Here is a 17,939-nt window from a genome sequence, read left to right on the forward strand (position 1 = left end):
TAGAATTTAGGTAAGTTTAAAAGCTCAAATGAAACTGTCATACAACCAAACAGAATATCCACAAAATATAAAGCACTCTCAGAAATTAAGAAACAATGATCACATATTATGGAATAGGGAATTCGAAGATTAAAATGGCCAGTAAACATACATAAGGATATCCTTCACTGCTAATCAGTGAAGTGCAAATTACAATATACCAATTTTCACTATCATGCATGTTAAGATGAAAAAGCCCAACAATATGGAAAAGGTATTAAGAAATAAGCACTTTTATACAATGTGAACAAAAAGGCAAACTGGCATTCTTTTTAGAAGGCAAATTGTTAGCAATACTGACCAAAATGTAAAAAATCTGTGTCTTTTCTGACAGAATTTCAATTCTAAGAATCAATCCTATATAATACGAACACACAAAATTATATCACAAAGATCTTTATTAATGCACTGCTAATAATATCAAATAACTCCAATGTCCATCGAAAAAGGAAAAGTTAAATTACAGTGTGTATATGTATATGTATGTACTATATATGCGTGAGCACACACACTAAAATACTGAAGTTATATTTAAAGAATGAGTTAGCCCTAGCTGGTCTGGCTCAATAGATAGAGCGTCAGCCTGTGGACTGAAGGGTTCCAATGCCCGGGCTGCAGTCCAGGGGGCGTGTAGGAGGCAGCTGATAAATGATTCTCTCTCATCACTGATGTTTCTTTCTATCTCTCCCTCTCCTTTCCTTTCTGAAATCAATAAAAAAATATATATTTTAAATGAGTTAGAGCTATATATATGAAACAAAAGAAAAAACACATGCCAAAAATGTCATGGGAAATGAAAACAAGAAACATAGAATACTATATAAGGCACTTGCTTTCAGTTTGAAACATTCTGACTGCAGCATATAATGTGAAATACACTAAGACCCTGAACACTCATACGCTACATAACCAAAACAAGTTAAATAAAACAATACTTAACCTTGCTTTATGTAATAATTTTATTAAAATTCCAGTTCATTTAAAAAAAATGCTTGTTGTACCCAGCTGGTGTTGCTCAGCGGTTGGGCATCAACCTATGAATGAGGAGGTCATGGACTGATACCCAGCCAGGCAAGTGCCTGGTTTGCAGGCTCGATTCCCAGTAGAGGGTATTCAGGAGGCAGCTAATTGATGATTCTCTCTCATCATCGATGTTTCTATCTCTCTCTCCCATCTCCCTTCCTCTCTGAAATCAATAAAGTTTTTTTTTTAAATGCTAGTTGCAGCCACATTAATACCATATTCAACTAATTGTTTGCTTAAAAACCACTCATGTAGAATATAGTTTCCATTGAAAAATACAACAAAAAAAGCCTATATATGTGTATATATATTTAAACACATGTTTGAAAAATGTATTTAAAGGGGTCTGACAAGATACATGCCAAACTTTCAATAGCTATACTTCACAACTGAAATATGTGGACTTTTCATGATACTACTATATTGTTGAAAAATATTTTACAAGCACTTATATCTTTTATTTAAAAACAAACAGTTTGTAGAGTATAAAATATTCTATTAAAAAGGATGAAAAACAATCAGAGCATAGAAGCAAAGACAGCAAATAACTGGTCAGCGGAAGCAAAGACCAATGGAAATAAATGGTATAGAAGTAAATGACCATACCCATGGTCAGATAAACTGGGAAAGAAGGCATAACTATATGCTTAAACAACCTTGTTGAACTGTACATGCTAGAGCACTTATTCATTTTATGACTACCACCACTTCTCCATTGTTTAAAGCAGCTAGGCAGGTAGAAGGGTCAATGTCTTCAAAGACACTGAAAAAAAAATTATCAACAGCAGGAGGTGTGACATTGCAGTTCTGTATCAAGGTGAAAAAAATTGAAAAGTATGCACAGACTCTGCAAAAAGTCAGCATATTTGGGTAATAAAGCTTACTCAATATATAGCTCAAGGTCTCAAATCCTGGTCAAAGATAACACAGGGGAACCCAAAGTTAAAAATGTCACCATATTAACAAGTCTTGCATTACACACTGAAAACCCCAGAGAGACCAAGACTGTCAGAGGACAAACATTTTATAGAAAGGGAGCATTAAGAAAAATGTGGCAATGTTTTAAAACCTAGCAAAGCATAACCGGATTCATGTTTTATAAACCCATTTGTGAAAATGAAAATTTAGACCTCTAATTTCCAGGCATATATCAAATACAAGTCTTAAATTCCAGCAATCAGAAAGCCAAAATTATTACTTCCTAAATCTCATTGTACAATTCCTTACCTGTTCCAAATCCTGTACCAAGTCCAGTTCCCAGAGTCCCGGGTCCTGGTTTACTTCCAAAAATACTGCTCCCAGTGGTATTTGTGCCAAAACCTAGAAAGAAAAAAGAATGAGTGGACTGTACTTTAAATACAACTCTCACTTTCCTGCACAAGGGACTTTAATGCAAAGCAGTCTGACCCTAAGTTTTACATCCTTTCAGTTAGATATCCTAATGGTAGGCTAATTTATTAATACTACAAGTCTTCCTATTAATACATTTCAACCTTGAAATACCAATTCAGTATAGGATAATACCAATTTTTAAAAGCAAAGTGATTGTGCTTGAGCTTGGGAAACATTACCGTTGTACAGCTCAAAGTTTCCAACCTATGTCTCATGATAAATTATGAGAAGAAAAATTCATTCCCTTGCCCTGACTGGTTTGGCTCAGTAGATAGAGCGTTGGCCTGCGGACTGAAGGGTCCCGGGTTCGATTCCAGTCAGGGGCATGTACCTTGGTTGTGGGCACATCCCCCGTGGGGTGTGTGCAGGAGGCAGCTGATCGATGTTTCTCTCTCATTGATGTTTCTAGCTCTCTATACCTCTCCCTTCCTCTCTGTAAAAAATCAATAAAAATATACATTAAAAAAAAAATTCATTCCCTCAAACTTTCACTAAAAAATAAGACAGTCAACAAATAAACACACTTCACTGAATCTAAAGTTTCTTGCTAAGGGGAAAATTACCTACAAAAATCTCTTAAGCGCCCTAGCCAGTTTGGCTCAATGGACAGAGTGTTGGCCTGCGGACTAAAGGGTCCCAGGTTCGATTCCGGCCAAGGACACATGCCTGGGTTGCGTAGGGGGGCGTGCAGGAGGCAGCCAATCAATGATTCTCATCATTGATGTTTCTATCTCTCTATCCCTCTCCCTTCCTCTCTGAAATCAACAAAAATAGGTTTAAAAAAATAAAAATCTCTAAAGCAACTTTTGTTTTGAACAAATGGACATTACATGGATAATAAAAAGTAGCTGATCACACATGAGAAGCCTTAATGGTGTCATATTCAATCAGCTCATAGGAGCACTCAAGTATTCAGCTAGCTGATATTAAAAAGAAAAGAACCATTCATAAACTTTTCTTGAATTAAATTGTTTCAAAGAGATAATGGAGAGTTAAACACACCATCCTCCTTCACTATGACCCATCATTTAGAAAACTCCTGATGCCCCCGTAAATTCCATAGATCTCCCCACAAACACACATACATCACAGTACTGCTATTATTTCTCTTTTGTTCAGATGTGTCCACACTGTTTCTGCACTCTTTTTGGAGCTACGTACCAACAAAAAAAACTAATAAAACATATCATTAATCTCTTTCATAAGAGGAAAACAATAATCAATCATTGGCCAGCAAACCTTGTTGGTAAAATACTTGAAAGTCTTTTTTAAAGATATCATGGAGAGGAACAAATACAAAAGATTTATAGAATAAACAGAGTATCTTGGAATATATGACAGTATCACCTACTAAGATTATACATTGTCAGGTCAATAGTTGGATTATTATCTCAATAAAAAAGATTAAGAAAAAAGTTGAAGAATTTAAACAATTTGAGAACATATTTCTAAAGTCATTTAAAAATCCAAGCAGTAATCTGACTTCATCTTAATAGATTTAATTCATACATTTATTAAAACTTTTCAATTGTGCTAATTAATAGCTTCGCTACAAAAATGGAGTACTGCCTACTCAAGCACAATCCTTTTAGAAAAAAAGAATGGCTTGGCTGGCATGGCTCAGTGGTTTTATGTATACCTATGAACCAGGAGGTCACGGTTCGATTCCAGGTCAGAGCACATGCCCAGGTTGAGGGCTCAATCCCCAGTAGGGGGCATGCAGGAGGCAGCCAACCTTGCAAAATGTCAAAATATTTGGGTAATAAATCATCACTGATATTTTTATCGCCCTCTCCCTTCCTTTCTGAAAGCAATAAAACTATATTTAAGAAAAAAAATGTACTTGGAGATATTCTTTTTGAGTTAAAATTTAACCAGAAAGTAGCAACCATCCCCATAAACAGCAGAAAACAAAATATTTGTGAACTACCTCAAACCCACAGGAGGGAAATAAGTCCCAACTTACACTGTTTATACCACACATTTCCTCAGATTCTTACTGACAAAGTTTATCACCTCTGTCATTTCAAAACAATTTTTAAAATTAAGAACAATTAATGATCAATTAATTTACAACAAAGGAATCAAGAATATACGAATGGGAAAGGACAGTCTCTTTAATGAATGATATTGGGAAAACTGGACAGCCACATGCTAAAGAATCAAAATGGACCACTATCTTACATCATACACAAAATGGATTAAAAAGACTTAAAACGTAAGACCTGAAACCAACTAATTCCTATAAGAAAGCATATGACCTGAAACCAACTAATTCCTATAAGAAAGCATATGACCTGAAACCAACTAATTCCTATAAGAAAGCATATTTGGTAATCTCCCTGATATCTATCTTGGCGATGATTTTTTGGATCTGACACCAAAAGCAAAGGCAACAAAAGCAAAACTAATCAAGTGGGACTACATCAAACTAAAAAGCTTCTATATAGCAAAGGAAACCATCAATAAAATGAAAGGCAACCTACTGCATGGGAGAAAATATGTGCAGATCATACATCTGAATAAATGGTTAATATCCAAAATTCATGAAGAAATAATTCAATTCAATAGCAAAAAAAAAAAAAATCTGATTAGAAAATGGGCAGAGAATCTGAATAGACATTTTACATTTGGCCAACAGGTACACAAAAAAGGTGCTCAACATCACTAATTACCAGTAAAATGCAAATCAAAACCACATAAATTATCACCTCACACCTGTTAGAATGGCCAACATCAAAAAAGGCAAGAAACAAGTATTGGCAAGGAAGTGGAAGAAAGGGCACCATTGTGCGCTGTTGGTGGAAATGTACGGTGTAACCACTATGGAAATCAGTATCAAAGTTCCTCAAAACATTTGAAGTAGAACTGTCATACAGCCCAGCAATTACACTTGCAGATATTTATCCAAAGAAAATGAAAAAACTGCCTCAAAAAATATATGTATCCCCATGTTCATTATTTATGACTAGAGGCCCAGTGCACGAATTCGTGCACCAGTGGGGTTCCTCAGCCTGGTCTGTGGACATTCCCCAAGGGTCCTGGATTGAGAGAGGGCACAGGTCAGGCCGAGGGATCCACCAGTGCACGATCAGGACTGGAGAGGGACTGCGGGGGTGGGGTGGGGGGGGGCTCCAGGGCGTGTCTGGCCCATCTGACCCAGTCCTGATCGGCCGGACCCCAGCAGCAAGCTAACCTACCAGTCAGAGAGTCTGCTCCCTGGTGGTCAGTGCACGTCATAGCTACCGGTAGAACGGTTACTTGGGCTTTTATATATATAGATAGATAGCCAAGATATGGAACCAACCTAAGTGTCCAAAGATGGATAAAAGTATAAAGAAAATGTGTGTGTATCCATATATATATATATATATATATATATATATATATATATATATATATATATATATAGATAGATACACACACATACACACACATATGGACAGAATATTATTGAGATAAAAATACAATAAAATCTGGTCATCAACAAGATAAAATTTGGGAGCATTATGCTAAGTGAAAAAAGACAGAAAAATACAAATGCAACATGGTCTCACTTATATGTAGAATCCAAAAAAAGACAATAAAAAGTGAACTCATGATAGAACAAATCAGTGGTTGCTAGAGGTGGGGGAATAAGTGAAACAGGTAAAAGGGGGGGGGGTTCAAAACTGCAAATTTCTGGTTATAAGTCATATGGATATAATGTACAGCATGGTGACTAAATTTAATAATACTGTATTGCATATTTGAAAGTTGCTGAGTAAATCATAAAAGTTCTCATCACAAGAAAAAGAAATTTTGTAACTATGTATGGTGACAGGTATTAACTGTACTTACTGTGGTGATCATTTCCCAATATATATAAATACTGAATCATTATGTTGTATATTTGAAACTAATATAATTATACCTTAAAGAAATCAGCTTAGCGCTGGCCAGGTAGCGCAATTAGTTAGAGGGTTGTCCCAATATGCCAACATTGTAGGTTCGATCCCTGATCAGAGCACATATAAGAAGCAACCAATGAATGCATAAATAAGTGGAACAACAAATTGATGCTTCTCTTAAATCAATTTTTAAAAAATGATTTTATTGATATTTGAGAGAGAGAGAGAGAAAGGGAAAGGGATAGAGTTTAAACATCAATGAGAGGAAAACATCATCTATCGGTTGCCTCCTGCACATCCCTACTGCAGTTCAAGCACACAACCAGGAATCGAACCTGTGACCTCCTGGTTCCTGGGTCGACACTCAACCACTGAACCACACTGGCCGGGCTCTCTCAAATCAATTTTTAAAAATCAGCTTAAAAAAAGATGTCTAAGATAGTTAAAGGAGCTATTTGTATACAAAAGCAGCACAGAAGAACCACTGATTTACTGCTAAGTACCATCTTATCAATACCCAAAGGATCTTCATCCTCCTTAAATCTATTCCATTTATTCAGAAATTCAGACATTATCACATAGTCACTTAAACTTGTCCATAAGTATTTACCAAGAAAACAAGCTGATAACTCTAAAGAATAACTGAATGATCTGGCAACATCAATTAATTGTAGCAGGTATCCCAACCTTGAATAATGTGGATTAATCACTACCATTATGAAGCACAATCCCATACTGAATAGTATAAATGACAATGACATAATGATGGCCCCAAATCTCTTACTCCATTTCCAGATTTGTTATAGGACTTATTTCTAAATCACAAGATTATCTCTGCCCACAAAATCAAAGTTGACAACTTCCCACAAAAATAGGAAAATCAAAGAAAGCTTTATTTAGATCTAGATCTCTCAGCAATACTGAAGTAAGTTCCTCCAAGAGTATAACAAAACTGCTGCCCTGCAACCTCCATCTGACTTAGAAATTACAGGGCATCCTTCCTCTTAGGGCCCCAATTATTCATTCTTTAATTCATTTAACAAACTTTTAGTGAGCACCTACTAATTGCCAGGCACTCAGTCAACATTAGGAATTTTAAAAAAGGGCAATTCAACTTCAGTACGTAAGTTGGTGAGACACATCAGATAATGAAGAGACCTTTTATTTTCAAATCACTGAACATGAATATAAATATATTCATACAAAAACAAAAAATCTCCAAATAAACCCAAAATCTGCAATCATGGAATAACATCAAATACATTTCAGAAGTCTAGCCTATTTTATCAAGTACAGCCTACACAAACACTAAGTCAAATAGAAGTAACATATGACCCCGGCTGGTTTGGCTAAATGGATAGAGTGTCGGCCTGTGAATTGAAGGTCCTGGGTTCGATTCCCATCAAGGGCACAGGCCCGAGTTGCAGCGACAATCTGCAGTAGGGGGCATGTAGGAGGCAGCCAATCAGTGGTTCTCTCTCATCATTGATGTTTCTATCTCTCCCGCCCTCTCTGAAATCAATAAAAAAATAATTTAAAAATAAACAAAGCCATTCAATACTTTAAAAAAATATGTACGCATTTTCAAAGGGAGCAAAAATGGTTCTTGGAAGGGCTAAAATGGTCTTAAATGGCTCCTTGGAGAAGATAGTGATTTAAAAAAAAAAAAAAGGTTTAAAGCACTGATTTAATGCTTAAGTATCTTTTCCATCTTAATTCTGTAGATAAAAACAAGTACACAAAATAGATGTCCATGTTAACCAAGTCCACTGCCTCAAAACCTTTCTTTCATAGAGTACAATCAAAAAGAATTATAGGTGGAATGACAATCCTTACTAGGAGCGATCAAGCAAAAGGAGTTACGAAATACATAAATATTGGAATTGGTACCTGACAAGGACATATCTACTTCACATAGTTCATATTACTGTAAAAAATATAACCTTTTAATGGTCAATTAAGATAGTCCCTTTCTCCAGTACATTACAAGATCATTTAAAAACTCACTGAGCCCTGGCTGGTGTGGCTGAGTTGGTTGGAGTGTCGTCCCATAAACAAAAAGGTGGTGGGTCAGAGTGTGTAAGGGAAGCAACTAATCGATGTTTCTCACATTGATTTTCTCTCTCTCTATTCCTCTCTAAAATCAATTTTTAAAAAAACTCACTGAAAAACTATGTGACTACTGATCTATGGCAAATAACCATGTCTTTGCATTCACATCCCACCAGATATCCAGCACCTAATGATATATCTGAAATCCTTAGCAAATATTTAAACCACTATTTCATTTGGTGATAAAATGAACTTTCCATTATCTGATTTAACACAATAATGTTGAATTTGTTTGAAAATTTAATTTGGTAGTTATAGGAGGCATTTAACATAATATTGTATGATGTTTCTTTTAAACGGGTTTTAATTTTCCCCAAGAATAGTTTAGGGCTTGTTTTGTCAATTATTGTTCAATCTTATTTGAATTTTCAGAATTTTTTACAATGAACGTGCAATAAAAAATAAAGCTTTTGCAACTATAACTAAAAATCCACAAAATCAAAAAAGACTCAAATAATCAAATCTCAAAAAATAACATTTAAAACAAGAATCATGACATTCTTGTTTCTATGCACTACTCCCCTGTTTAAAACCTGGCCTAACAGAATGTATTATCTCAACCAAGTATGTTTCATTTATGGGTTCTCAACTACTGATTTAAGAAACTAATCCAAAGAAAATGTGTCCTTTGGAAAAAATCTATCTCCATTAGAGAACCAACTTTCTGCAAAGTACTGCTGCATGTGCTGAATGGCCCATTTTATCCTAAGTAGAGAGTTCAAACATATATGAATGAGGAAAGGCAATTGAATATCTCTTGTATCTCAACCCATGTCCATGATTTTAAATCTTTCCCTCTTGTACTGACATTGAGCTATAGCTTACCTGAGAATTTTTAAATATTCCCAATCATATGAATCAGGAGAATGATGTGTGGTATAGTCAGTGTAACTTTAAGAGAGCCAAACCTGCTTTTTATATGTACCAAAATTGGAAGTGTTTGTATTGGTTCCTAAAGTCAGGGTTGGTTTGTTACCAAAGAGCCCGCCACTGGTTGTACCAAATGAAGGAGCACTGGTTGTGCTGGTTCCAAATGTAGTAAGCTTGTTATTGCCAAACAGGGTCTAAAAAGAACAGAATATAGGGGAAAATTTTAGTATAAAAAACAGTAAATAGAGGTTAACTCGGGTATGCGGGATTGGTGTGAAGGAAAGGAGAGATGTCAAATCCATAATTCTCTTTCATCATTGATGTTTCTATCTCTCTCCCTCTCCCTTCATCTCTGAAATCAATAAAAATATTTTTTTTAAAAAAGATAAAAGGAGGATGAATAAAGACTATCAGAGTCCTAGCTGGTTTGGCTCAGTGGATAGAGCATCAGTCTGTGGACTGAAAGGTCCCAGGTTTGATTCCGGTCAACAGCACATGCCTGGGTTGTGGGCTCAATCCCCAGTGGGGAACATGTGGGAGGCAACTGATCAGTGATTCTCTCTCATCATCGATGTTTCTATCTCTCTTTCCCTCTTCCTTCCTCTCTGAAATCAATAAAAATATATTTAAAAAAAAAGACTAGCAGAAAAGTAAACTAGTCTGAGCAACATTAACATTATGAATACAGCCTCAGAAGTTAATGGAAATCCCTCAGCAAACAGAAGATTTTAGAGAGGCAAAGAAAAATAATATAGGAATCAAATTTATTTTTTTTAACTTGGTAACAGAAATGTACCATGTATTTAATTAGCCAGTAGAAGCAATTACAATAAAAAACTTAAGCATTCTATAATATAAATCAGCAGTTCTCAACCTGTGGGTCTCAACCCCTTTGGGGGTCAAACGACCCTTTCATAGGGGTCGCCTAAGACCATCAGAAAACACATATATAATTACATATTGTTTTTGTTGAAGGGTCCAGGTTTGATTCCAGTCAAGGGCACCTCAGTTGCAGGCTCCTCCCTGACCTGGGCCCTGGTCTGGCTCCTGGAGGAGGCAACCAATCAATATGTTTCTCTCACATCAATATTTCTCACTTAATTAATCATTATGCTTTAATTATGTTCAATTTGTAACAATGAAAATACATCCTGCATATCAGATATTTACATTACGATTCATAACAGTAGCAAAATTACAGTTATGAAGTAGCAGCAAAAATAATTTTATGGTTGGGGGTCACCACAACATGAGGAACTGTATTAAAGGGTCGCAGCATTAGGAAGGTTGAGAACCACTGATATAAGTGAACCTTCAAAACATTATGCGAAAGAAATCTGTCACAAAAGACCACACATTATATGAAATGACCAAAATAGGTAAATTCATAAACAGAAAGCAGGCCTGAGGTAATTGGGGGCAATGAGAAGTAATGAGTATGAGGTTCCCTTTTAGGGTGATAAATATATTCTAAAATTGACTGTGGTGATAGTTTCACATTCTGTGACTATAATAAATAGCCACTGAATGTAAACTTTAAAAGGGTAAATTATATGGTACGTAGATTATATCTCAATAAGGTTATTTAAAAATAACTTTCAGAGGCATTATATAATTTTCACAATTTCTCACCTCAACTAGCTAACCAAACAAAGTTAAGAAATAACAGATTCCAATCTCTATAAAATCAGAACTACGTGTTTTGGAGATTTTTTTAAATTACCCACAACAATATGTTTAAAGCTTTTTATAATGGGTACATAATACAAATTGACTGCTTCATACTAATTCGCATACAATTAAGTGGTAATCAAGAATTTACTATTGTTTTTAAGTCAAGCACATTCTAAAATTATAATTTACTTAAATAACAAGGAAAATAATTCAGTTAAGCCTCCAGCAACATGAGAATTGTAAAAACACCAACAATTAACAATTTGATCAATACCAAAAATATTTAATTCTCAAATATCATATCAACTTGTCACCTAAAACAGGTCAGAACAAAAAGTTAAAAATTACCTGATTTAAGAATCAAAGCATCTCAATTTAGACTCAACAATTTTAATTAACAAATTGGAGGATAGTGTGCTATCAAAAGTAAACTGCACACAAGAATGAGGTAAAGAAGTTTAAAAAAGAACTTACTATTTGAAAAGTGACCTATTAAAGTTACCTAATAACTTTTCAGTATCAAATCATATAATATACCCAATAAAATATTTGAAAAACAAGTCAAATCTTTTTTAGAAATTCCCTTAACAGATTTAGACACATCTTCATATTATAATCAAATGTAAAAACCTACCGAACCAACAGCACCAAATCCAGTACTGGTCTGCCCAAAGAGACCTGTTCCTGTTCCAAATGCTGTCCCAGTGCTGGTGTTTGTAGCTGTCCCAAAAAGACCTCCCGGCTGCGAGGCTTGGGTTACTCCAAATAAGCCCTGCAAAAGATAACCTAGATTAAAAGATGTCCTACAGTAGTCATTTTAAGAGATTTTCTTAGATTAATAATAATAGTTGACTTTTTTTAAGTTTATGTGATAAGTAGTATCCTTAACACTGTACATAGAGCATTTCTTTTCTTCACAACAACCCTTAAAAGCTGGGCAATTTTCCTAAAGAAAATAAACCTCAGAGCAGTCAAAAATTTGACCAATATGTCACAGCTATGGAGTGGCAGAACCAAATTTCAAATAAGCAAAGCTTGTATCGCCCAATGTTTAAGATATTTTACTTATGCATTAGTTCACAAAAGAAAATTATTGCACTAATGGACTACTGTTGAAGTGACAATTTAAAGTAGTATTTTTAAACAGTTTCATTGAGACATAATTTACATATCATAAAATTTACTCATTTATACACTATTCAATGGTTTTGTGCAACCATCCTCACTCTCTAAATTTAGAACACTTTTATCACTATAAAAAGAAACCCCAGGGCCTGACTGGTGCTGCTCAGTGGTTGAGCATTGAGCTATGAACCAGGAGGTCACAGTTTGATTCCGGGTCAGGGCACATGCCTGGGTTGCAGGCTCGATCCCCAGTAGGGGGCATGCAGGAGGCAGCAGATCAATGACTGATGTTTCTATCTCTCTCTTCCTCTCTGAAATCATAAAAAAATATATTTAAAAAAACCCAACCGGCTCATAAGGGGCAGGGCCAGCTGGCCAACCTCCCACGTCCTTCCCCTGCCCCCCTGCCGACCTGACCCCTGTTGGCCCCCACTGGGGTGGGCTGGCCAGACCCCACCCACGCACAAATTCGCGCACCAGGCCTCTAGTCCTATCCTATATAATAAAAGGGTAATATACCAAATGGCAGAACAACCTAACAACCAATCAAAGCATAATATGCAAATGATATGCTAAGGCTGCTCAACTGCTCGCTATGATGTGCACAGACCACCAGGAGGCAGATGCTCCAACCAGTAGGTTAGCTTGCTGCTGGGATCCAGCAAATCAGGACTGAACAAGATGGGCCTGATATGCCCTGGAGCCCTCCCACAGTCCCTTCCCAGGCCTGATTGTGCGCACTGGTGGGGTCCCTCAGTCTGGCTTGCACCCTCTTGCAATCCAGGACACCTAGGGGGATGTTGGAGAGCCAGTTTCAGCCTGATCCCACAGGGGAGTGGGCCTAAGCCATCAGTCGGACATCCTTAGCATTGCCACGGAGGCAGGAGAGGCTCCCGCCACTACCGCTGTGCTAGCCAGCCGTGAGTCCAGCTTCTCACTGAGCGGCGCTACCCCTGTGGGATTGGGCTGAAACCGGCTGTCCAACATCCACTGAGGGGTCCCAGATTTCGAGAAGGCACAAACCAGGCTGAGGGACTCCACCGGTGAACAACTGGAGCCAGAGAGAGACGGGGGAGGTTGGCCAGCTAGGGAGGGACTGTGGGAGGGCTCCAGGGCATGTCCGGCCCATCTCACTCAGTCCTTATTGGCCGGACCGGATCCAGCAGCAAGCTAACCTACCAGTTGGAACATCTGCCCCATGGTGGTCAGTGCATGTCATAGTGAGTGGTTGAGCGGCCTTAGCGTATCATTAGCATATTACGCCTTGATTGGTTGAACAGACGACCAGTAGACGGACACTTAGCATATTAGGCTTTTAGTATGTAGGATATGCTGAACCAAGTTTTCTGGGAAAACTCCCACTTGGTCATGGTATATAATCCTTTTCAATACGCTGCTGAATTCGGTTTGCAAGTATTTTGATGATTTTTTGGGGGGAATAGCTGTACTTGTTTTTTCATCAGGCAGAGTATCTCTAAAACTCTGAACATATAAAAAAATTAGAGATAGACCTTGGTAATTCTTGGTACATTCCAAGAATTCTAATAAAAAAGCTTACCTTGAATTCCCTTTAACTGTATACGTCCCTAAAAGAGCCCCTAGATAAAACTAGTAATGATGTAAGGAATTCCTCTTTTACTTTCTACACAGAAGCATTTACCCAATATGGCTCTGAGATGTGGCTCTCCCTTTACTTATTTTAATTAATTAAACTTCTTTGCCTGACTCTGCTTAAGGGAACAAACTAAAAGAACATTCTGAAATATAGCCAGTAATTTATAACTATTTTCTCCTACAATCTACAGAATGGCTGGAGTCAATGCCCTAAAGTGTAGCTTCAGGGTGGCAAACTGTAGTACACCCAGCAGCTCTTCGTGATAAGAAAATATGCTCAGAAAAGATAAGTGACTTGCTCTACAGCCTCTCAATGAGTACAGAGTAGAGCCTGAAATAGAATCTATGTATTAATTATTCAAAAATTTTGCTCTCTTCCCATTACTACGTATCATCAATCCTTAAGAAATGTAGTACAGGTAGAACTTGTTTTGGCATGATAAAATCCTAATTACTTAGCTCTATAAATAAGACCTGGAGTTACCAGGTGTACTGGTTACTAAGGTGGATATTTTTCAATAGGTGGAGTTACACATGTTGATATGCTATTTGATATGTATGCTATTTTGTTGTACTGACAAGCTTCAAAACTTTGTATGTCAAATTTGCTGAAGGTATTAACATAGATATTTTTATGCTTAAAAATGTCGAATTTTGTACCAAAAAGAGCATTTATAGGAAGTTTTAATTCATTATTTTGAAAAAAAGTGCTGCTGAAAGTTATCATATACTTTGGGAAGCTTATGGTGAACATGCTCTATCTCAAGACACTTGTGAACGCTGGTTTAAATGCTTTAAAAGTGATGATGATTTAGATGCGAAAGACAAAGAATGTCCAGGTCAACCGAAAAAGTTTGAAGACCAACAATTACAAGCATTATTGGCTGAAGATGTGTGTCAAACTCAAAAATAACTTGCAGAAAGAGTAAACGTTGCTCAGCAAACAATTTCCGATCATTTACAAGCAATAGGAAAGATTTTAAAGGAAGGAAAATGGGTGCCACATCAACTGAATGAAAGACAAATGGAAAACCAAAAAGTCATCAGTAAAATGTTGCTTCAACAGCAGGAAAGAAAGTCTTTTTTGCATTGAATTGTGACTGGCGATGAAAAGTGAATTTATTTTGAGAATCCCAAACACACAAAATCATAGGTTGATCTAGGTCAACCATCAACATCGACTGCAAGGCCAAATCGATTTGGTAAGAAGACAATTCTGCGTTTGGTGAAATCAGGAAGGTGTGGTGTATTATGAGCTTCTAAAACCAGGTGAAACTGTTAATGATGGCTACCAACAACAAAAAATCATATTGAACCACACTTTGATCGTAAAATGATGAGAATGGGCCAGAAGACACAGCTAATAATTTTGCTTCATGATAACGTACCATTACACACTTCAAAACCAGTTAAAGGGACACTAAAAGATCTTGTCTGGGAAGTATTAACCCACCCGCCTTATTCACCAGACCTTGTTTCTTCAGATGACCACTTGTTCCTATCGATGGCACACGCACTTTCTGAGCAGCACTTCAAAACAAAGAAGTGGAAAACTGGGTCTCTGAATGGTTTGTCTCAAAACAAGAAAAGTTCTATTGGGACGGTATCCACAAATTACCTGAAAGATGGGGGAAATGTGTAGCTAGCGATGGACATTACTTTGAATAAAGCACTTTTGATGTTTCTCTTGAAATTATCGTGTTTTCTTTGATTACAAAATCCACATTATTAACCGGTACACCTGATATTTAAGGGCCTGTTTCCTTACCATGGTGTTGGTGCTCGGCTGTCCTAGGGTGCTGGTATTACCAAAGGAAAAGCCAGTGTTCGGGGTGGTTGTGGCCTGGGCAAATGGTTTGTTGAAGAGGCTGGTAGTTTGCTGATTCTGTTGGCCAAAGAGACCACCTGGATTTGTCCCAAATCCAGTCGTACCTTTCAGGAAATAGAAATAAAGAAAAGGAAAAATAAATGGAGGGCAAAAAACTCCGAACCTCACATTATCCAGTTACTACAACAGTCTTATTATATGGATTACATCTCTATTGCCCTACTCAAACCAAGTAACTGTTTCATTTTTCAACCAATTTCACCTAACTCCAGATTTCCTTCAGACTTTAATTCTTACAATAATACTAAGTCCAAGAACCCTGGCTGAACTAAGTGATCGTCCTTCTTGAGCCCATAACTTTCTTCTATTTTAGAAGACAACATGCTACATTCAAAGTCTATGTGTGCATTTTAACCTTGTTAGACTAAGTTTTTCTTCAGAACAGAGGCTTTCTCTTTATATCAATGCTAGAGGCCCGGTGCATGGGTAGGGTCCCTAGCCCTGGCTGGCGATCAGAGCCAATCTGTGGGGTAACCAGCAGGGCCCCCGCTGGTACCCACCCTGGATGGCCTAGCGCCATCCCCTCACCAACCCTGCCCCCCGCCGCCACCACTGGTTGCCTCCTGCAGAGGGAGGCGACTGGCAGGGTTATCGGGGGTGGGGGGTGCCCCCGCTGGCACCCACCTTGGCTGGCCTGGGGCCTGTGGGCTGGGGAAGCTCCTGTGTTGAGCATCTGCCCCCTGGTGGTCAGTGTGCGTCATAGCGACCGCTTGTTCTGCCGGTCAATTTGCATATTAGGCTTTTATTATATAGGATATTTAGCATAGGGTGTGACATGACAATACTCAAAGAATATGTGGCTAAATGAAATCACAGAATACGAAAACTGAAGAGAATGTTAAATGCCACTTAAAATGTGTTTATTAGTGTATTTTTGTGTGTGTGTATAGATCCCTCCAGAAATCTACGAAAAGTCTAACTTTTGCTATTTCTCCAGAGGCAAACTGGTGGCTTAGGAAGGGAAAGAAAAGATTTTTGGTTATAAATACTTTTTAAAAAGTATTGCATAAACTTTATATCATGTATGTGTATTACCTTTGCAAAAGTAATCTAATCTAATAAAAGAGAAACATGGTAATTGGCATACGACCGCTACCCTTCCCATTGGCTAATCAGGGCGATATGCAAATTAACTGTCAGCCAAGATGGCGGCCGGCAGCCAGGCAGCTTGAAACTAACATGAGGCTTGCTTGCTTCAGTGATGGAGGAAACCAACGTTCCCCGCCTGCCTTGCAGGCCTCTGAGCCTGCAGTTTGAAACATTTTAACAATAACAAATATAGAAGCTGAAAAAAAACACCCCAGAAACCAGCTTTCAGCAAGCTGGGATCTCAGAGGTGGAGTCAGAGCTGGAGTTATACATTGTTTCGATTATCTACAGCAGCGGAGGCCTAAGAGCTGGAGCCTCAGAGCTAAAGCTGGCCCAGAATTAAAAAGAAAAAGAAAAAAAGGAGCGGTTGGAAGCTTCCGTCACCCGCCAGCCTGAAAACAGCCCTCAGCCCCTCACCCAGACTGGCCAGGCACCCCAGTGGGGACCCCCACCCTGATCCAGGACACCCTTCAGGGCAAACCAGCCAGCCCCACCCATGCACCAGGCCTCTACCCTATATAGTAAAAGGGTAATATGCCTCTCAGCACCGGGATCAGTGGAGCCGAGAGGCCTCCCGGCACCGGGATCAGTGTGACAGGGGGCAGCGCCCAAACCCCCTGATCGCCCTGCGGCTCTGTGTGACAGGAGCCGGGGCCACAACCTCCCTATCGGCCCTGCTCTGTTCATGACAGGGGAAGGCGCCCCAACCTCCTGATCAGCCCTGCTCTGTGCCTGATACGGGGGAGCTCCCCAACCTCTGATCGCCCTGCGGCTCTGTGTGTGGCAGGGTGCGGCACCCCAACCCGCCCGCCCCACCACGGGCCCTGCTCTGTGTGTGACGGGGTAGAGCCATAACCTCCCCATCGGCCCTGCCCTGAGTGTGATAGAGGGCGGCGCCCCAACCCCCTGATCTGCCCTGCTCTGTGCGTGACAGGGGGCAGCACCCCAACCCCTGGATTGGCCCTGCTCTGTGCGTGACAGGGGGTGGCACTGCAGCCTCCCCATCGACCCTGCCTTGAGTGTGACAGGGGGCGGTGCCCCAACCCCCCAATCGGCCGTACCCTGAGCGTGACTGGGGGTGGCATCGCAACCTCCAGATCCGCCCTGCTCTGTGCATGACAGGGGGCGGCACCCCAACTCCCCAATCGGCCCTGCTCTGAGCCCGACCAGGGCTGCACCTAGGGATTGGGCCTGCCCTCTGCCACCCGGGAGCAGGCCTAAGC

General features: G+C 38.9%; 1 protein-coding gene and 1 long non-coding RNA gene across 13 annotated transcripts in view; both read right to left on the bottom strand.

The window, feature by feature from the left end:
• Nucleotides 1–17,939, bottom strand: part of NUP98 (nucleoporin 98 and 96 precursor) — a 108,836-nt gene that overhangs the window by 61,772 nt on the left and 29,125 nt on the right. For 7 of the 12 annotated variants that reach the window (XM_059708597.1, XM_059708599.1, XM_059708598.1 and 4 more), the window contains 4 exons: nucleotides 15,508–15,671; nucleotides 11,635–11,772; nucleotides 9,382–9,520; nucleotides 2,290–2,382 (listed from right to left, as the gene is read on the bottom strand). In XM_059708597.1, the coding sequence (XP_059564580.1) occupies nucleotides 2,290–2,382; nucleotides 9,382–9,520; nucleotides 11,635–11,772; nucleotides 15,508–15,671 (534 nt within the window). The remainder of the gene's footprint in view (nucleotides 1–2,289; nucleotides 2,383–9,381; nucleotides 9,521–11,634; nucleotides 11,773–15,507; nucleotides 15,672–17,939) is intronic. The other 5 variants (XM_059708600.1, XM_059708603.1, XM_059708594.1 and 2 more) reach the window with 2 other exon arrangements.
• Nucleotides 2,919–9,375, bottom strand: LOC132240869 (uncharacterized). The gene is made up of 2 exons (XR_009454421.1): nucleotides 4,716–9,375; nucleotides 2,919–4,679 (listed from the first exon to the last, which is right to left on the bottom strand). It is a non-coding gene; the product is annotated as an uncharacterized LOC132240869 (long non-coding RNA).

This window comes from Myotis daubentonii, chromosome 9, assembly GCF_963259705.1.
Source record: "Myotis daubentonii chromosome 9, mMyoDau2.1, whole genome shotgun sequence".
NCBI lineage: Eukaryota > Metazoa > Chordata > Mammalia > Chiroptera > Vespertilionidae > Myotis > Myotis daubentonii.